We start from the raw sequence: 21,643 nt of genomic DNA on the forward strand, positions 1-21,643 counted from the left end.
TGCAGTCTTGCCTGGCCTGGTCTCGGTTCCCCTGCTGCTCTGAGGCAGGAGATGGCTCCTGTGGACACTGAGTCTGAAATTCCCGGCACACTCCTGTGACCCCGTGCAGAACGAAGGAGCGGGGACAGTCCTTTGAGTGAGGATGACGCTAGTGTTCTCTTCTAACAATAGCAAGTTTGGCTGAAATGCAACTATCCAATAACCCGAGTGCAGGAAGCAGCTCGTGTAAGCTTAGAGAAGCTGTTGCTAGAATCTGTCAGTCTGGCTCCGCAGGGCCTGATACCCAGGGCTTCCGCTGTCACTTAGACGTGGGGGGCGGGGCCGAACATTCCATCCAATCAGAGGCACTGGGACGGGGCCCTGCCCACTGTGCATCCAGGCACGGAGGATGTTGCATTCCTGCCGTCACCTTTGTCGCTGCGAGGGCGGCGGTTGGGATCTGGCCTTTCCAGCCCCGAGAGGGACCTAGTGCCTCTACCCAGATTTCTGTCGCTCTGTCACCTGCGCTATGCCCTGCTGTACTCACAGGAGCTGTAGAGAGGACCCCGGGACATCTGAAAGCCGGGAAATGGTGCGTGTGCTGGCCGGGAGTGGTGCGATGGGGGAGGGGCTGCCTGGAACTGGCGGGACCCGGGCCTCCCTGTGGGCGACTCCGGGGTCAGGGACCGAGTCCTCCTAGAGCTGCTCGGCCCTCGGTCCCCGCGGCCGCTGGATGTGGGTGGGCCGGCAGCCGGGACTCCGGGCGTCCTGTCCCGTCCCTGCCCGTCGACTGCGGCCTTGGCCCCGAAGCCCTTTTGTGCAGCTCCGCGCCCGCAGCCCGACGCCCCAGCTTGTGCGGGGGCCACGGGAGGGTCATGGGCGGATTTCGACTCGGGTGTGGATTTCGTCCGTAGGAGGAGCAGCGGTCTGTGGGGCCCACGGCCTCCACTTTCTCCTGTTAAAAATTATACTGAGGTACGTTAACAAAAAGTTCATTTCAGGAAACAGCCATTCACGAATGAGAAACACCCGGTCCTGGCTTGTGGTTTGTCAACGGAAAAAAAACAGACTATGTAAAATACAGAAGTGTATTCAGAGCCGAGTAGGAGAGACCTTGGCCGAGGGAAACACAACCCCAAGAAGCCTGGAGTAAGTGGTCCCGAGGCGGCTCAAGACAGTTTGGTTTTATTCATTTCAGAGAGACAGGAATTGCAGGGAAAATGATGGATCAAGGCTGGAAGGTGTAAGTTCCATTGGCAGAAAGGGCGGGACCTGTGGAAGGGGGGTTAGAAGGCACAGGTGGTTGAGGGATTCTGTAGGTGGCCGCTGGTTGGGAGTGTGAAGCTTTGTCTAAAGTTTGGAGGAGGTAGGAAGGAATGCTGAAGGAAGGGGGTCTGTTATCTGCCACTTCATTCCATCCCAGCCAAAAAACAGTCCTGTTTCTCTAGATTTTATGAATTCTAAGGCGTAACTTTACCTTTGCCTTGCGTGGCCTTAGGTCTTGTTTGTAATTTGGTATCTTCTTGCCACAAGGAGTCTGTTTTTCCAGTCAGAGAATGTCTGTTTTTACATGAATGTGCGTCAGTTGCTGCATGTAAACTCCTAAAGGGAGAGGGTATAAGGAGACCTGTCTCACCTCCCATCCTGTCATACAGAGGCACTCAATTTTCAGGGTGTTTTGGGGGTTCCCTTGGCCAAGAGCCAGTCACTTCACTTAGCTGGGAAGGTACTTTGTTTGTTTTTGTTTTTGTTTGAGACGGAGTCTCCTTCTGTCGCCCAGGCTGGTGTGCAATGGCTCGATCTCGGCTCACTGCAACCTCTGCCTTCTGGGTTCAAGCAATTCTCCTGCCTCAGCCTCCTGAGTAGCTGGGATTACAGGCACGCACCACCACCCCCAGCTAATTGTTGTATTTTTAGTAGAGATGGGGTTTCACCATGTTGGCCAGGCTGTTCTCAAACTCCTGACCTCAAGTGATCCACCCCCCTCGGCCTCCCAAAGTGCTGGGATTACAGATGTGAGCCACATCGCCATGCCAGAAGATATGTTTTTATTTTTGTTTTACATGTTTAAGGCTAGGCTTTTATAAGGTACATGAGGAGACAAACCAGATAAATGCTTGATTGGTTGCAGAGATGCAGTCGCCTTATGTGGACTTGTCAACCGGAAATTATCGAAAGGTTCAGATTTCAGTTGGAAGAGTTTATTCAAGCAGAAAGATAGCAATGACCAAAACACAGACTCCAGATAAATGGACTCAGTACTCCAAAATTGGAAGTTATGTTCTTGCTTATATTACTGAAAAAAGAGGTCCCGATCAGACCCCAAGAGAGTTCTTGGATCTCACACAGGAAGGAATTCAAGACGAGTCACAAAGTGCAGTGCGAAGAGAGTTTATTGAAAGCTACTCTGGGCCAGCATGATGGCTTAGGCCTGTAATCCAAGCACTTTGGGAGGCCCAGGCGAGAGGATCACTTGAGCTCAGGAGTTCGAGACCAGCCTGGGCAACTTAGCGAAACCCCATCTCTTCCAAAAATAAGAAAAATTAGCCGGGTGTGGTGGCCTGTGCCTGTAGTCTCAGTTACTCAGGAGGCTGAGGTGGGACAATCACTTGAACCTGGGAGGCAGAGGTTGCAGCCCAGCCGAGGATGCGCCACTGCACTCCAGCCTGGGTAACAGAGTGAGACCCCATCTCAAAAAACAAAAACAAAACAAACAAACAAAAAAGAGTTGAAGACCAACCTGGCCAACACAGCGAGACCCTGTCTCTATTTAAAAAAATAAAAAAGAAGAAGAAGAAGAAAGAAAGCTTCTCTGTTACAGAGTGGGGCATCCTCATAAAGCAAGAGGAGGAACGTACTGTCTAAGTGTTTCTTATGTAGGGATCTTGTCTATGTAAAGAATAAACTAAGCTGTGCCTACCTGCATGTGGGCTGACAGCATCATAAAATTTATTACTCTGTTGATTTAAAGAAAACTATCCTTTACATTTTAGTGCACAAGTGCATTAAAGCATAACTATAATTACCTTGAAAGCACATATTATGGGTATTGGGACATCGGGACATTCTGTCGTTGTGGGAGTGTAAGGATACTTGCAGGCATCTTTAGGCTGTTTTCTTCATGGGAAACATTTTATGACTATGGGTTGTGACTGGCAAGGAGTGTTTCTTTTTAGTCTCAAGATGGAGCTGATTGGTCTTTCTCTGGCTCCCCTAGGCACCTGCTTCCCTAACACTTACATAGGGAAACGGCAAATAAATATAATAGGATTACATTTTCCATAGAAGGCTGATGTATGAGGTACAATAATTTAATTTTTTTTTTTTTGAGGCAATGTCTTGCTCTGTGGCCCAGGCTGGAGCAGTGGTGCCGTCACGGCTTACTGCAGCCTTGACTTCCCCGTCTCGAGCACCTCCGCCTCCCAAGTAGCTGAGACTATAGTCGCCCACTACCACACCTGGGTAATTTTTAATTTTTTATGGAGGTGGGGTCTCGATACATTGCCCAGGCTTGTCTCTAGCTCCTGGCCTCAAACAGTCCTCCTTCTTTGGCCTCCACAAGTCTTGGGATTGCAGGCGTCAGCCAGTGCACCTGGCTAACAACTTAATTTGTTATGGTTTGCTTTTTTCCCCCAGAGCTTGTTTTCTTTTCTTTCTAGCTGGTTTTTATTTCCTTTTCAATTTAAAAGAGTGAATTCAACATTCCAACTGAAGACAATGTGATAGCCATGAAGTCTTCGTGTGAGAAAGTTAAGAGGGAAGTTAGTCTACTACAGAGATCAGTAGTGAAGAGGGGCGCAGTGGGATGGCTCACACCTGTAACCCCAGCACTTTGGGAGGCTGAGGCAGGTGGATGGCTTGATCTCAGGAGTTCAAGCCTGGGCAACATAGTGAGACCCCCCCCATCTCAATTGTGAAAAATCATATTAAATAAATTAAAAATAGCAAAGAGGGAAAGGGTCTTTCCTGTTTCCCTTCAGTCATTTACAACATTTTATAAAACAGTATAGGTAAGAAGGAAGGCGAATCTGTAATCAAGGAAAGATGTGTTCCAGCTGGCTCTTTGAAAGCTGTGTGTCATGTGACTCAACCCCATGATCACATTGCTTCAAGACAGTTTAGAGATCCACCAGCTTAAATATTTGAATTACTTGGTTGTTTTTGTTTGTTTGTTTGTCTTGAGACAGGGTCTCACTTTGTCGTCTAGGCTGGAGTGCAGTGGCGCAATCTCAGCTCACTGCAGCCTCCACCTCCTAGGTTCAAGTAATTCTCCTGCCTCAGCCCCCCAAGTAGCTGGGATTACAGGTACATGCCACCATACTCGGCTAATTTTTGTATTTTTAGTAAAGACAGGGTTTTACCACATTGGCCAGGCTGGTCTCCAACTCCTGTCCTCAAGTGGTCCACCCACCTTGGCCTCCCAAAGTGGCAGGATTACAGGTGTGAGCCACCATGGCTGGCCTGACTTACTTCTTCCAACAGCCTATATAGGTAGAAAATTTCTAGTTATGTAATCAGAGGTTAATTGGTGGACTGTGCCTGATTAAGCATAAATTTCATTTTTCTATAAATTAGTAATTTTATTTATTTTTTTTTTTGAGACGAAGTTTCACTCTTGTTGCCCAGGGTGGTGTGCAGTGGTGCAATCTCGGCTCACTGCAACCCCTGCCTTCCAGTTTCAAGCGATTCTCCTGCCTCAGCCTCCTGAGAAGCTGGGATTACAGGCGCCCGCCACCACGCCTGGCTAATTTTTGTATTTTTAGTAGAGACGGGGTTTCACCATGTTGGCCAGGCTGGTCTTGAACTCTTGACCTCGTGATCCACCTGCCTTGGCCTCTCAAAAGTGCTGGGATTACAGGTGTGAGCCACCACGCCTGGCCTAAATTAGTAATTTTCAAGAGTTGTATTTCAATTTGATTTCAGGGTCGTTAGGTACCATGGACCCTACTGGACTGAACAAAGGAGGACGAATGCGGGAATAAAGACAAAGACAAAAGAATGTGTTTGGAACAAGGGGTCGGGGGGCTTCTTGCTTGTAGTGAACATGGGCCCCGAGCTTCTAGCGCCCTTCATGTTTATTGAGTAAAGGGGATAGAGAGAAGCGGGTGGTTGTAGGTCAGCTACTTGATTTAGAGCAGGCCTGCATGACTGCATTTTTCAAACAATAGGCTCCAGATGTCCCAGTAGATAACCTCAAGCAGCACAGCACCAGGGAGTGATTGTCCTCAGTATACCTTCTGGAGGCAGGAGCAGATGTGAGTTTGCCCACATTCTGCATTCATGATAAACAGTTCACTGTTTATCATATAGCCTCCAGTGGAAAGCTGAGTTGGTCACGACCTTCGGGCCTTGGGCTCCCAACATCTCTCCCTTTCTGTTTATGCATTAATTGAATGAATGTAAGGCCAGGTTGGGCAGCTCTCATTTTCTGATTGGCGGTCCATCTGATTTTACAGACTATGAACAAAAAACAGAGACTAAACATCATTCCAATAACTATATATGAGATGTTAATGTAGTGCTTTAGATTGGTCCAAATATTGAGGCTCTCTAGGCCTTGCAGGAATTCACTCCAGACTTCTAAGGGAGGCTGAAACTCTTGAGTTTGCTTATTTAAGTCAAGAATTTTGTTTTGCAGTTCACCAATATCAAAGGTCCCGTGGATGCTCACTTTGGTTATATTCTAAGTTGTTTACACAAATATGAGTGGCATTAAGATGACAGCACAATTGCTGTTGCAATTGTAAGCTTTGTGCTTGTTCCCCTAACCATAGAACTATGGATTTCAACATTGCCACTTCAGTTTGTAACTCAGTGTTAATTCTATTATGAAGTAGCCACACTTGGTTGGCTGTATGCATCCAGTTCTGCACGTACTGAACTGTTTGAATAGAACTATGCAAAGTGATGGAGGACATCACAACAGAAGTTTTTGGTGTGACCAAGGAAACAATAGCCAAAATTATCATGCCTAAGGCTCTACGGGCACGATGAGTAAGCTGAGTTAGAAGAAGTTTCACAAAGTGCAAAGCAGGGGTGGCAGCCCAAGGCTTGGACAGATTAATGGGAATCCATAGCCCAGGGATGCAACCCAAAATCATCAAAGTAGAGATATTATGTGTTTGTGGCCAGGCGCAGTGGCTCACGCCTGTAATCCCAGCACTTTGGGAGGCCAAGGCAGGTGGATTATGAGGTCAGGAGTTCGAGACCAGCCTGGCCAACATGGTGAAACCCTGTCTCTACTAAAAATACAAAAATTAGCCAGGCATGGTGGCGGGCACCTGTAATCCCAGCTACTCAGGAGGCTGAGGCAGGAGAATCGCTTGAACCCAGGAGGCAGAGGTTGCAGTGAGCCGAGATCGTGCCACTGCACTCAAGCTTGGCAACAGAGCAAGGCTCTGTCTCAAAAAAAAAAAAAAAGAGATATTATGTGTTTGCAATGTGCTATGATTAATGTAGTGATATAACTGACAAGATTTACAGGTCAATTGGGTATTGTTTACCTGGAGCTAATCCTTCTTAGCTGCCAAAAAGACATAAGGATTAAAAACACAAACTGTAAATTGAGTGGTGATATTCTTTACAAGTGTAGCATTAAAACTGTGTTGCTTACTATTGCTATTATTGGATAGTATCCCAACCCCGATGCTGCCATTCATAAATGAAGGTGCTGCCTTCCATAACGTCTTTTGGATTGGTCCTTGCCTGCCTGGATAATGCCACTGAGGAAGAGGTGAGCTAAAGCCTGCTCCACGCCAAGCAATCTGGGCAGCAGACTGGGATTGGATCCCGGTGTGGTATAAAGAAGAAGCATTAAAAGCTTACCACCAATGCCAGCCAAGTTTGTGCCATGATTTCTAATTTTCATCTTTTCCATCTAGTTGACCTTTAGGTCCCCAGTCCACAATGTCTGCAGTTAACATAGATTGTTTTCTACGGGCCAAGACTCTGGGTCCATGGAGGGGGGTAGGAACTATGGAAGGGAATCCATTCCATATAGTCAGCACAGTTGGGGCGACTAGGCCGGGAATGGTTGGTTAGCACACCAGTTACATTAATGGAACCAAGACATAATAAAAGTACATGACTTTTCCATAGTGATTCCACCATGCTTGAGCTTGAATTATAAGACAGCTACTGTTGAGTGACATCTCTGTGGTGATACACAAAGGGAGTCCTTCTAGTGGGGTGGTATAATTGATGACATTGTTCTAAGAGTCTAACTGTTCTATGCCATGGGGAGTTAGGGGTCCTGGAGCCCACGCTCCCTGATCATGACAGATTTCAGAAAGAGTGTCACTCCAAAGTATAGGCCGTACTGCTGGGGGATTGGGAACATATGCCCAATATGTTTTTACCTCTGTACAGGGAAAACATACCGCACAGGACATTATGGCTGACAGGCCAAGAACATGGCATCAGGGGTTTTTGCCTGTCCCTGACGCTCCAGTAGTTTCTCAGCTTCTTGCATGGTTTTCTTGAGTTGTCCCCAGGTTATGGGGGTTGATGTCGTTGTGACTCCAGTCAGCCTTCTCTCCGTCTTCACACTCAGGCTCAGCTGGCTCATGGGTTGTACCGGAGGGACCAAGCCCATTGTTGGCCACCATGGGTCCCTCCAGTTTCCCGTTCCATGGTGGCACGCACCTTGAGGGCACTCACATGGTGTGTCCATCTCCTGTAGAAACACAAGCATACCTTCATCCCCATGTCAGTAAATCCACCGGACCTTTCCATTGTCCTTCTTCCGGGGATTTCCATAACACTTTCAGATAAACTTTCCTCTTTTCCTCTAACACTTGCCAATGTCTTTCTGCTGGAGTCTTACCATCCAGACCAGGAGTCAAAAAATTTAAAGTAAATAAGGCTAAATGTAATTTTATTTGAGGTGGTAGCTGGTCTCCTATACCCCCTTTCTGTTTTTTCAACATGCATTGTAATGTTTGATGTGCCCGCTCTATAATGCTTTGTCCTCGGGGATTGTAAGGTATTCCTGTTTTGTGGGTGATTGCCCATAACTGTAAAAAGTTTTGAAAAACATGGCTAAGTATAAGCAGGTCCATTGTCCGTTTTTAATTGTTTAGGGATCCCCATATGAGCAAATGATGACCGACAATGTCACCGCACATGAGCAGCTGTCTCGCCTGTTTGGCATGTAGAATGCAGCATATGAGATTAAGTGTCTATAGTTACATGAACATAGCTAAGCTTGCCAAAGGCTGCTATATGTGTAACATCCATCTGCCAAATTTCATTTGGAGCCAAGCCTTGTGGATTGCATCCTTCCACAGGTATAACACCAGGGACATGCTGACAAGTGGGACAGGCTTGCGCTATAGTTCGAGCCTGGCTGTGAGGCAGGTGAAACATACGAGTAAGGGCGAGGTGTTTTGAGGCAGTATTGCATGAGAAGTTTGAGCTTGTTGAAATACAGAACCAACCAGTTTATCTGCTCTATCATTACCTAGAGATAGTGGTCCAGGGAGTTGTGTGTGAGAGCAAATATGAGAAATATGTAAAGGAGCAGCATGAGAGCGAACAGCTTGCTGAAGTCTTAGAAACAAGCTAAGCAGTTCTGGCTCTAGTGTGCTATTAATTGTAGCAGTTTCTATGCGACTGGCTACATTTACGACATAGGCTGAATCACAGACAATGTTAATGGGAGTTGAAGCTGTGAGCTCTAAAACTAGAATGATCGTAATTAACTCTGAGCGTTGAGCTGAAAGTCCAGAGATCCTTATTGTTTGAGTATGTTTAAGTCCCAACATAGCTGCACGCCCTTTGGAAGAGTCATCGGTAAAATAGGCCTGACCTCCTGGAATAGGCTCGTGATGAGTAATCACAGGGAAGATAAAATAATAGACATTATAAAATTGTAAAACTTTGTCCGATGGAGAGTAGTTGTCTATTATTTCCACAAAATCTGCAAGAGCAATTTGCTACACAGTCGATATTTCCCATGCTGTGGCCTGTTGTTGGAATCCAAGGAAACAATAATTGCGTCTGGATCATATCCCATAAGCACTTTTAATTTATGCCTACCTATAGTCACAAGTTGTGTAATTAAAGGAAGATAGACTTGCAAGGTTTTAACTGTTTGATTAGGTAGAAAGAGCCATTCTATTACTGATACAGACTTGTCTAAGCACTGGCCCAGGAGTCCTGTTGGAGAATGAGGGGTATGAAGAATAAGCAAAGGCTTTTGCAGCTACAGCCATGAGGCATGTCTCTGCTGAAGCATCTGTTCTACAAGTTGCAACTCAGCTTCTGCCTCTTTGGTCAATTGCTGCGGGGAAATCTAATGAAGAATCTCCTTGCCGGGTTTGATAAAGATGTTTGAGTCGATAAGTTGCAATACCTAGCATTGCGCACAGCCAATGAATATCCCCTAACCACTGTTGAAAATCATTTAAAATCTGTAACCTGTCTTTATGGAGAACTACTTTCTGAGGCCGAACACTTCTTTCAGTAACAATAGTGCCTAAGTAATGGTATGGGGAAGTTGTTTGTACTTTCTCTGGACCAATTTTGAGATTCCATTTAGTCAAAGCCTGCTTTCTTTCTCTGAATAACTGATGTAAGATTTGATCTGTAGGAGTGGCCAAAAGAATGTCATCCATGAAACATATTCAGAGTCTCCTTCAATGTTTGTCCTACAAAATGCTGACATAGCGTAGGACTGTAAAGCATGTCTTGGGGTAAAACTTTCCTTTGATAACGAGAAACAGGTTCTCTTGGTTGAATAGAAGGCACAGAGAAGGCAGATCCAGGCTTATCCTTCTCGTGTAAGGGTATAGTAAAGAAAGGTCTATGCCGGGCGCGACGGCTCACGCCTGTAATCCCAGCACTTTGGGAGGCCGAGGCGGGCGGATCATGAGGTCAGGAGATCAAGACCATCCTGCCTAACAAGGTGAAACCCCGTCTTTACTAAAAATACAAAAAAAAAAAAAAAAAAATTAGCCAGGCATGGTGGCAGGCACCTGTAGTCCCAGCTACTTGGGAGGCTGAAACAGGAGAATGGCGTGAACCCGGAAGGCGGAGCTTGCAGTGAGCCGAGATCGCACCACTGCACTCCAGCCTGGGCGACAGAGCGAGACTCCATCTCGAAAAAAAAAAAAAAAAAAGAAAGGTCTATTACTACAAGAGGCCAGTCTCTAGGAATGACGGCTGCAGATGGCAAGCCTTGTTGTAATGCACCCATCAGTTTAATTTGTGCATTAATAGCTCTCAAATCATGCAGCAGTCGCCATCTTCCTGACTTCTTTGGAATTACAAACACTGGTGAATTCCAGTGGCTAACCGACTCCTCTTTATGGCCTGCATCCAGTTGCTCTTTTTCTACTGCTGAAGTTGAGTTAGTTTCTCCTGTGATAGGGGTCATTGATCCACCCACACAGGTTTGTCACTGAGCCATTCTAATGGTAAGGCAGTAGGTGAAGGAGAAGTATCAATGACCCCCATCAGAAATCCTGACTCCTAGCCCTTTTCTATCTGTTTGCCCACTTACTGATATAGGATCAGGGTTTCCCTGTAGGGACTTTTCTAAGCCTTTTCTGCTCTGATATCCCATTTTAGGGTTTGACCCTTGGCTCTTTTTAGATTTGTCAACTACTAAATTAGCCATTGCTTGACCTAACATTGTAGAACGATAAAGCTCAGTTCCTACATCCTGAGAAGCTCTGAGAAAATTTCCCAACTCTTCTGTATACTTCACAGGTGCTAGTGCACATTTACAATCTACGTTTGCATTCTCAAAAGCTAAAGTTACGGATTGCATCTCTGCAGCCATGGTATGAGGAATCTGTTTCTTCACTGCCTCTTGTAATCTTTCAAGAAAATGTGCACAGGGCTCCTGCAACCCTTGCGTGATATGTAAAAAGGATTGTACTGGAACCCCTTCCTCTGGAATTGTGGCCCAGGCACATTTAGCAGCCAGTGCACACTGCTTATAAGCAGCGTCTGGGAGTGCCATTTGATGTTCCAGTTCTGAATAAGGGCCATTACCCAACAGCATATCCTCTGTAATGTCTCTATGTCCAGTAGCACGATTCTGTCTAGCCTGGTCTGCACACATTTCTTCCCAATTTAAATTCCATGTTAGGTATGCGCTAGCAGACAAACAAATCTGAGCCAAATGCTTTACATCAAAGGGTATAAGGCGCATAGCACCAAAAAGAGATTCTGGTAATCCTAAAGTAAATGGGCTCTGTACTCCATTATTAACTACACTAGCTTTTAATTCCTTCAACAACTTAAACTCTAGTGGGGGTGTGTTCATGAATAAACTGCTGTGGATTATCTGAATCGGGCCTTATGGAAATAGGAAAAACGCAAGGTCCTAAGGGCTCTCCAGCTATGGCAGCAGAGCATAAAGTTGTTTGTTTTGGGGTCTCTATTTCTGCTACCGAAGGAGGCAGTACAGATGTTTCTGCTATTGGAGGGGGCGATATAGGCCAATTTTTATCCTCCTTCTCCTGTTTATTATTTTCAGTTGGTACTGTGGGTGGGACAAAAGATTCTTTCAGATTTTTAGACTCAGAACATGATTCCAGCTGTCTAGCAGAATAAGAAGGAGATAATGGCAGAAGGACAGTATGGACTAAACTCCAAGTGGAGAAAACAGAAGGATCAACTTTTAGACCTTTTTGATGAGCCCATTTTAATCCTTCACCTGCTGTGTCCCAATTTTCCACATCGAAAGTGCCTGTCTGCAGAAACCATGGGTTATGCATAATAACCTCCTGCAGCATCTTAGTGTCTGAGAACTAACCTGAGTACCAGACTGTTTAAGTAAAACTTTAAGCAACTGCACATAATGTTGCTCCTCAATCCCAGCACTTTGGGAGGCCGAGGCGGGTGGATCATGAGGTCAGAAGATCAAGACCATCCTGCCTAACGTGGTGAAACCCCGTCTTTACTAAAAATACAAAAAAAAAAAAAACAAAAAAAATTGTCTATTGCTCCTCAATAGACAAATACTGCCCCATGTTACACTGATTCAGAAACTTCCTGTTCCCAGTACTTCTTTAGAGCACCTACCTTATATTGCTCCCAGTACCTCTTTAGGGCACTGATCAGTATCTCTTTAGGGCACTGACTTTATATCAGCTGCCGGCAGATATCCTGGGGTCCCCATTTGTGTGGTGAATTTCATTTCCTCTGCTCCAGCAAGCTTTCTTCGTTCACATCCTCAAGTCCCTGTTCACGGGCGCCGCTTTGCCATGGACCCTACTATACTGAACAAAGGAGGACGAACGCGGGAATAAAGACAAAGACAAAAGAATATGTTTGGAAGAAGGGGTCGGGGGCACCTTGCTTCTAGTGAACAAGGGCCCTGAGCTTCTAGTGCCCTTCGTATTTATTGATTAAAGGAGATAGAAGGGGATGGTTGTAGGTCAGCTGCTTGATTTAGAGCAGGCCTGCATGACTGCATTCTTTGAACAATAGGCTCTAGATGTCCCAGTAGATAACCTCAAGCAGCACAGCGCCAGGGTGATTGTCCTCAGTGTACCTTCTGGCGGCAGGCGCAGACGCGAGTTTGCCCACATTCTGCATTGATGATAAACAGTTTACTGTATGATCATATAACCTCCAGTGGAATGCTGAGTTGGTCATGACCCTCAAGCCTTCAGCTTCCAACCCTTAGGTAGGACCTGAGGACACTACACACAGTTCAGCCTCATTGCTTCTTATTTAAATTTGTTCATACTCTCCAGGGCGACTGGTTTGCCCCTGCATTCTCCAAATATATGGGATACAGGGCCACAAATCCTCCAACCTCATACCGGAGCCTAACTCTTCAAGGGCTTGCAGTAAAATCTGTTTCTGAACATTTCACATGAGAGGAAAGCAGAGAATAACCACTAGGCATTTTCCTGAAAAAACCTTTCTGCCTCTCCTCCTCTTATCTTTCCGAGACACAGACACCTTATCAGGATGTCTTTGGGATGCGGTTCCTTTCTGGAAACTGTACAGGGTGATGTGTCTTCAGTACACCCTCCTATCTTTTCCTGGTTTTGGGTTTTAGAACTGCCTTGGGCTGGCTCAAGATCCCCACAACTGCCATGTCTCCTGGAGGGTCTAGTGGGTATCAGTGCCTAGGGGAGTGGGGCCTCCCAAGGGAGCAGCTGAATGCCTTATGGTGGCAGAGATGCCTGGTATACGCTTCATCTAGATAACCAATTCTCTGAGTGCTCAGCTTCTCCCTCCCAACTCCAGTTTCCATTAATTGGAGACACATGGCCGGTCAGCCAATTGGATGTTGCTATTGAGGGAAAACAGAAATGATTCCTGTCTTCTGGATTTTCTCAACTGTGAAGAGAGAAATGTCCCAAAAGAAAAGGAAAGGCCACTTCAACAGGGTGGAACAATAGCCTGCAAAAGCAAAATATACATGGGGGTACACAGGGCACACAATGCCGTGTTGGTGGGAAATCGTCATTGAGCGCTTCTCCTTTCCTCTATGTGAAATGTTCAGGGAATCACCACCAGACACTCTCCTGTAAAAGTATGTGTGTTGCTCCTCCTTTCATCTATCCTGGAAACAGACATCAGATTGTCTTTTGCTTGAGGCTCCCCTTTGGAAACATAAAGGAGTATTGTGTCTTTAGTGCACTCTCCTATCTTTTCTTGGTCCTGAGTGGCAGAAATGGGGTGACTTGCTTCTTTCATGTAAAAATATGCATTGAAGGTCTCGCGATAACTTTGTTGCTTGACAACTCATTTAGTTTTTGTTTTTATTTATTTATCTAAAAAATTTTTTTGTTTTGTTAGAGACAGGGTCACAAACTCCCCAGCTCAGGTGATCCTCCCGCCTCAGCTTCCCAAAGTGCTGGGATTCCACTTGTGAGCCACCATGTCCGGCCACTCATTTTTTTTGCATCACTGAGTAACATTCCATTGTACGGATGTTACCATAGTTTCTTTCTCTATTCATCTATTGAAAGGCTCATCTTGAGCCTGGTGTGATGCCTCATCCCTGAATTCCCAGCTACATGGGAGACTGAGGTGAGAAGATTGCTTGAGGCCAGCAGTTAGAGAACAGCCTGGTAGATACAGTGTGAGAACTCCTCTATTTTTTTTTTTTAAGACTCACCTTTTTGATTCTAATTTTGGTAGTTATGAGTAAGGCTGCTAAAAATGTTTGTGGGAGGACTTTTGTGTGGACATCAGTTTTCAGTTCACTTGGGTCAATATGTAGGAATGAGACTACTGAATCCATAAGACCGTGCTTATTTTCTTCAGAACTCCACAGACTGTCTTTCAAATTGGCTGTAGAATTTTCCATTCACATCCCTAGTGAAGGAGAGTTCACTGTCACCAGCATTTGGAAGTATCAGTGTTTTGGATTTCATCTACCGCAACAGGTATTTACTGTTACCTCATTGTTGTTTTCTGGTTTTTTTTTTCTTCTTCTTTTGGAGACGGAGTTTTGCTCTTTTTGCCCAGGCTGGAGTGCAATGGCGTGATCTCAGCTCACTGCAGCTTCTGCCTCCCCAGTTCCAGTGATTCTTCTGCCTCAGCCTCCCAAGTAGCTGGGATTACAGGCATGTACCGCCATGCCCAGCCAATTTTTGTATTATTAGTAGAGATGAGATTTTACCTTGTTGGTCACGCTGGTCTCAAACTCCTGACCTCAGGTGATCCACCTGCCTCGGCCTCCCAAAGTGTTGGATTATAGACATGAGCCATCGTGCCCGGCCTGTTTTCATTTGCTCTTTAATAACATGTAATGTAGAGCATCCTGTCATATGTTTGTTTGCCATAATTATGTTCTTTAGAGAGAGGTATGCTTGGAAAGATTTTGCTTTTTTTTTTTTTTTTTTTTGAGTTGTAGTCTGGCTCTCTGGCCCAGGCTGGAGTGCCGTGGCACAGTCTTGGCTCAGCTCACTGCAACCTCTGCCTCCCAGGATCAAGTGATTCTCCTGCCTCAGCCTCCCGAGTAGCTGGGATTACAGGCTCATGCCACCACGCCCAGCTAATTTTTGTATTTTTAGTAGAGGCGGGGTTTCACCATGTTAGCCAGGCTGGTCTCAACCTCCTGACCTCAGTGATCTACCCTCCTCAGCCTCCCAAAGTGCTGGGATTACAAGCGTGAGCCACCATGCCCGGCCTTTTTATTTTTTGATTAGTTGGCTTTTTTCTTGTAGAATTCTAGGAGTTCTTCATATCTGTTGGGTACCAGTCCTTGATCAGATAGGTGTCCTGCAAATATTGTGTCCCAGTCTGCCACCTGTCTTTTTATTCTCTTAACAGACTCTTTTCCCAAACAGAGTTTTATTTTGAATGAAGTCCAATTTATCGATTTTCTCACTCACAGATCATGTTTTTTGTGTTGTGTGTGAAACCTGATTGCCAAATCCAAGGTTGTCTTGGTTTTCACAAGTGTTAAGTTCTAGAAGTTGTGAGTTTTGCATTTTCCATTTAAGTAAATGATTCATCAGGAGGTAGTTTTGTAAAAGGTGCAGTTCTGTGTCTAATTCATTTCTTTGCATTTGCTAATCCAGGTGTTTCAGTACCATTTGTTTTGTGCCACCATGTCTAATTATTTATTTTATTATGGATACAGGGTCTCACCATGTTGCCCAGGCTGGTCTCGAACTGCGGGGCTCAAATGATCTGTCCGCCTTGGCCTCCGGTTTTGCATTTTTAATACTTGTCTTTATAGTAGATTTTTCTATGTTCCTAGTGCCTCTCTTGTGATCAAATTGAATCTTCTCTTGTATATTTAGTTTATTAGTGTTTTTAATCATGAGGAGATATCAACCCATTTATGCTAGAGGTTGCAATTTTTTGAATTGCAGATGTGTGAAAAATCAGACTTTGGTAATGACCTTGAGCAGTAGGATACAAATAACTCCCACATGCTTAGCGTTCCAGAAATGGAACAGTGGGCTCAAATGGGTTAAGGCTTGTCACATGCCTTTTCTGCCTCTATTAGGACACTCTTCTCATTTTTTGTTTGATTTGAGATGGAGTCTCACTCTGTCGCCCAGGCTGGAGTGCAATGGTGGGATTTTGGCTCACTGCAACCTCTGCCTCCCGGGTTCAAAGGATTCTCCCACCTCAGCCTTCCAAGTAACGGAGAATACAGGCACGTGCTGCACGCCTGGCTAATTTTTGTGTTTTTAGTAGAGATGGAGTTCCACCATGTTAGCCAGGCTGGTCTCACACTGCTGACCTCAAGTGAACCACCTACCTTGGCCTCCTAAAGTGCTGGGATTGCAGGCATAAGCCAACACGCCTGGCTGCTACCATGATTTGTTATCGATACTTACTACAAAACAAAACTTAAAAATTATCAGCTTAAGGAATTTTATATGTACAATTGAGATAGGTTGACAAATCTATGTAAGTTCTCTAAGATGAATTCTGTTGTATTTTGCCTTTTGCAATTATCCTGAGGTTTCATATATGTCGTAGTATGGGCCAAGATATTGTTTTCTTTCTTTCTTTTTTTTTTTTTTGAGACGCAGTTTCACTCTTGTTGCCCAGGCTGGAGTGCAATGGCACAATATTGACTGACCCCAACCTCAAGCAATTTTCCTGCCTCAGCCTCCTGAGTAGCTGGGATTACAGGCATGTGCCACCACGCCCGGCTAATTTTGTATTTTTGGTAGAGACAAGGTTTCTCTATGTTGATCACACTGGTCTTGAACTCCCAACCTCAGGTGATCTGCCCGCCTCCACCTCCCAAAGTGCTGGGATTACAGGCATGAGCCACCGCACCAGGCCAAGATGTTATTTTCTAAGACTAAATAATATTCCATTGTATGTATATGCTTACCACATTTTGTTTATCCATTCAGCCATCAATGGATATGTGGGTGGCTGCATTGCTCATTACTGCCACCCCAGGAAGGTCGTATAGTGGTTAAATCTGTGCTCATTACACCTGGGTATCTCTTAGGAGTTTCTTGTTTGCCCTCTTGTGTAATTACGGTCTTTTTTTTTTTTTCAGTAATGTCCTGTTTGCCCTTCTTATCAGCATCTATCTAGCTACATTCTGACAGGATAACTGCAAACTGAATGATTCCTGGGCATCATAATGGATGTTTCTTTCTACTTAGGTGTCTCCCCTCCTCTCTGCTTATATCTAGCATGCCTGATTTGGGTGGTCCCTGGGGTTGTGGGATTTCCCAGGGGCTACCCTTCCTGCTCTTGGCTAGCTATCTGCCTTCTGTAACAATGTCATCAAAGATTACACTTTGGGAACAGGCATTTTCAAGGATACACAGCTTTGGGACTGCTAATGTTAACTTTTTTCTGCATATTAATTCATAGTACTCTGTTATGACAGGTGCTACAGACCCACAGTCCAAAGAGACATTAGGGACAGCCCAGGCAGCTGACAGAGCGATACATTATCTCAAAAAAAAAAAAAAAATTGCTGTCTGGGTATGGTGGCTCATGCCTGTAATCCTAGCACTTTGGGACTCTGAGGCAGGTGGATCACCTGAGGTTGGGAGTTCGAGACCAGCCTGACCAACATGGAGAAACCCTGTCTCTACTAAAAATACAAAATTAGCCGGGTATGCTGGTGTATGCCTGTAATCCCAGCTACTCGGGAGGCTGAGGCAGAAGAAGCACTTGAACCCCGGCCGTGAGCCAAGATTGCACCATTGTACTCCAGCCTGGGCAATAAGAGTGAAATTCTGTCTCAAAAAAATAAATAAATAATTGCTCTATGGAAGAAAGTAAGTATAGACAGAGAAAAAGGGATCTGATGACCAAAGCAGGAAATAAATGTTTGGAGTCCACGGCATCCAGAGAACTTCTTGGGAATAGAGTCTAGGCCCCCAATGCTGTCACTCTCACCCATCCTCCTCTACACATGTGAGATGTTTCAGGACCCAGTGGCCTTTAAGGATGTGGCTGTGAACTTCACCCAGGAGGAGTGGGCTTTGCTGGATATTTCCCAGAAGAATCTCTACAGGGAAGTGATGCTGGAAACTTTCTGGAACCTGACCTCTATAGGTAAGGATGACAATATTCCTTCCCTCAGTGCATTAGTTTACCAATGTTTCTAGCTCACCAATCCTGTTGAGTGATTTGGAACACAGACAGGAAATACTCTGATGAATAAATGAGGCATGGCTGCTGTAAATCATGGGCATAGGTCTAATAATTTTTTCACAATTTTATACTGCCTCAGGATTATTTTTCTGTGTTTGTATTTTAGGAAAAAAGTGGAAAGACCAGAACATTGAATATGAGTACCAAAACCCCAGGAGAAACTTCAGGTAATTTGCACTTATAAGAGAAAGCAGTGTCTCTCTACACGATCTTAGAATATGAGACTATGTTAAAAATAAGTAAAACAAAGAACTAAGTCCAGGACCAAATTCATTTATTCATACAATATTTTATCTAAAAATATATACTTAAATGTGATTAAGGCTGAGGGCTCACTCCTGTAATCCCAGTCCTTTGAGACATGGAGATAGGAGGATAGCTTGAGGCCAGCAGTTCAACAATAGCCTGCGCAACATAACGAGACCACATATCAACAACAGCAAAAAATTAGCTGGGCATTGTGGTATGCATCCGTAGTCCCAGCTACTCAGGAGGCTGAGACATGAGGATCACTTGAGCCCCCAGGAGTTAAAGGCTGCGGTAAGCTATGATGATATCACTGCACTCCAGTGTGGGCAACAGGACAAGACCCTGAAACAAAAGAAAAATGACACAGAGTGTTTAGTATTTGTAAAATAGTTTACATGGTAAGAGTATTAAGAAGCTCCATATAAACATTTTTTTAAATAATAAGTATGGCTGGGTCACCTTGTAGAATGTGTTGTCCAGTCACCTTCAAACAATTCAGACAGGGCAGAAAGCCTACACTTTGATGGACAGTGTTAAAAATGCAAGTACAATACTTGTTGATTAATATAAAATTACTTATAAACAAACTCTTCATAATTTATTTCTCATTTTTGACAGGAGTCTCATAGAAGAGAAAGTCAATGAAATTAAACAAGATAGTCATTGTGGAGAAACTTTTACCCCAGTTCCAGATGACAGGCTGAACTTCCAGAAGAAGAAAGCTTCTCCTGAAGTAAAATCATGTGAAAGCTTTGTGTGTGAAGTTGGCCTAGGTAACTCATCTTTTAATATGAACATCAGAGGTGACACTGGACACAAGGCATATGAATGTCAGGAATATGGACCAAAGCCATGTAAGAGTCAACAACCTAAAAAAACCTTCAGATATCACCCCTCCTTGAGAACACAAGAAAGGGATCACACTGGAAAGAAACCCTATGCTTGTAAAGAATGTGGAAAAAACATTATTTACCATTCAAGCATTCAAAGACACATGGCAGTGCACAGTGGGGATGGACCTTATAAATGTAAGTTTTGTGGGAAAGCATTCCATTGTCTCAGTTTATATCTTATCCATGAAAGAATTCACACTGGAGAGAAACCATATGAATGTAAACAATGTGGTAAATCTTTTAGTTATTCTGCTACCCATCGAATACATGAAAGAACTCACATTGGAGAAAAGCCTTATGAATGTCAGGAATGTGGGAAAGCATTCCGTAGTCCCAGATCCTGTCACAGACATGAAAGGATTCACATGGGAGAGAAGGCTTATCAATGTAAGGAATGTGGAAAAGCATTCATGTGTCCCCATTATGTTCGTAGACATGAAAGGACCCACTCTAGGAAAAAACTTTATGAATGTAAGCAGTGTGGGAAAGCATTATCCTCTCTTACAAGTTTTCAAACACACATAAGAATGCACTCTGGAGAAAGACCTTATGAATGTAAGACATGTGGGAAAGGCTTTTATTCTGCCAAGTCATTTCAAAGACATGAAAAAACTCACAGTGGAGAGAAACCCTATAAATGCAAGCAATGTGGTAAAGCCTTCACTCGTTCCGGTTCCTTTCGATATCATGAAAGGACTCACACTGGAGAGAAACCCTATGAGTGTAAGCAATGTGGGAAAGCCTTCAGATCTGCCCCAAACCTTCAATTGCATGGTAGGACTCACACTGGAGAGAAACCGTATCAATGTAAGGAATGTGGGAAAGCCTTCAGATCTGCCTCACAACTTCGAATTCATTGTAGGATTCACACTGGAGAGAAACCCTATGAATGTAAGGAATGTGGGAAAGCCTTCAGATATGTCCAGAACTTTCGATTTCATGAAAGGACGCAAACACATAAGAATGCACTCTGGAGAAAGACCTTATAAATATAAGATATATGGGAAACACTTTTATTCTGCCAAGTTATTTCAAACACATGAAAAAATTCACACTGGAGAGAAACCCTATAAATGCAAGCAATGTGGTAAAGCTTTAATTGTTCCAGTTCCTTTCGATATCTAAAAGGACTCACAGTGGAGAAAAACTCTATGAGTGTAAGCAATATGGGAAAGTCTTCAGATCTGTCAAGAACCTTTCAATTTATGAAAGGACACACACTGGAGAGAAACCCTATGAATGTAAGAAATGTGGAAAAGCATTCCATAATTTCTCTTATTTTCAAATACATGAAAGGTGCACAGAGGAGAGGCGCCCTAAGAATGTAAGCATTGTAGGAAAGCATTCATATCTGCCAAGATCGTTTGAATACATGCAAAACACACACTGGAGAGAAACCTATGAATGTAAGGAATGTGGACAAGCATTCAATTATTTTTCTTCCTTGCATATACATGAAAGGACTGATACGAGAGAGAATCCGTATGAATGTAAGGATTGTGGGAAAGCATTCAGCTTGCTTAGTTGCTTTCATAGACATGTAAAGACACACCAGAAGGAAACCCTATGAATGTAAGCAATGTGGCAAAAGCTTTCACTTCTTCCAGTTCTTTTCGATATCATGAAAGGACTCACACTGGGGAGAAACCGTATCGATGTAAGCAATGTGGGAAAGCTGTCAGATAAGCCTCACGACTTCAAATGCATGGAAGCACTCATACTTGGCAGAAACTCTATGAATGTAAGCAGTATGGGAAAGCCTTCAGATCGGCCAGGATTCTTTGAATACAAATAATGAATGTAAACAATTAACTGTTTATAATAACTGTATACTAACAAATGTTATTCTTTTTAAATAATTAAGAAGCTATAATAAAATATCCATTGGTGTCATGTATTAGATCAAGCTTATAATGTTACATTGTTATTATTTGGACATTGTGAATCAGCATTACCTGGATTAAATGCCAAGCATATTTTTCCTCATGTAAATTTTACTTTTCATGCTTATGTACTTTAATTTTTATTTCAACTATAATTTTTCTTTTTTTTTCCTTTCGCTTTTTCTTTTTCTTTTCTTTTCTTTTTTTTTTTAGAAAGAGCCTCACTCTGTTGCCCAGGCTGGAGTGCAGTGGTGCGATCTTGGCTCACTGCAATCTCTGCTTCCCAGGTTTGAACAATTCTCCTTCTTCAGCCTTTTGAGTAGCTGGGACTACAGGCATGCACCACTTCACCCGGCTAATTTTGTGTATTATTTAGTAGAGACGGGGTTTCACCATATTGGCCAGGCTGGTCTCGAACTCTGGACCTTGTGATCCTCCTGCCTTGGCCTCTCAAAGTACTGGATTTACAGACATGAGCCACTGCGCCCAGCCTCAACCCTAATTTTTCTTTCACTCATCATACCAAAAGTTATCTCATGTACCTCTGAGTACCTTCTTCCCCAAAAC

At 44.1% G+C, this 21,643-nt stretch overlaps 1 protein-coding gene across 1 annotated transcript; it reads left to right on the forward strand.

Moving 5' to 3' along the window:
* The first annotated feature begins 339 nt into the window (after positions 1–339).
* Positions 340–21,185, forward strand: LOC103785275 (zinc finger protein 439). The gene is given in 9 exon segments (XM_024926449.4): positions 340–571; positions 17,826–17,952; positions 18,158–18,218; positions 18,919–20,142; positions 20,144–20,283; positions 20,286–20,312; positions 20,315–20,747; positions 20,749–20,779; positions 20,781–21,185. Coding segments are annotated over 9 exon segments (2,304 nt in total). The 5' UTR covers positions 340–508; the 3' UTR covers positions 20,979–21,185.
* The last annotated feature ends 458 nt before the right edge of the window (positions 21,186–21,643 follow it).

Source organism: Pan paniscus, chromosome 20 (genome assembly GCF_029289425.2).
Source record: "Pan paniscus chromosome 20, NHGRI_mPanPan1-v2.0_pri, whole genome shotgun sequence".
Classification (NCBI taxonomy): Eukaryota; Metazoa; Chordata; class Mammalia; order Primates; family Hominidae; genus Pan; species Pan paniscus.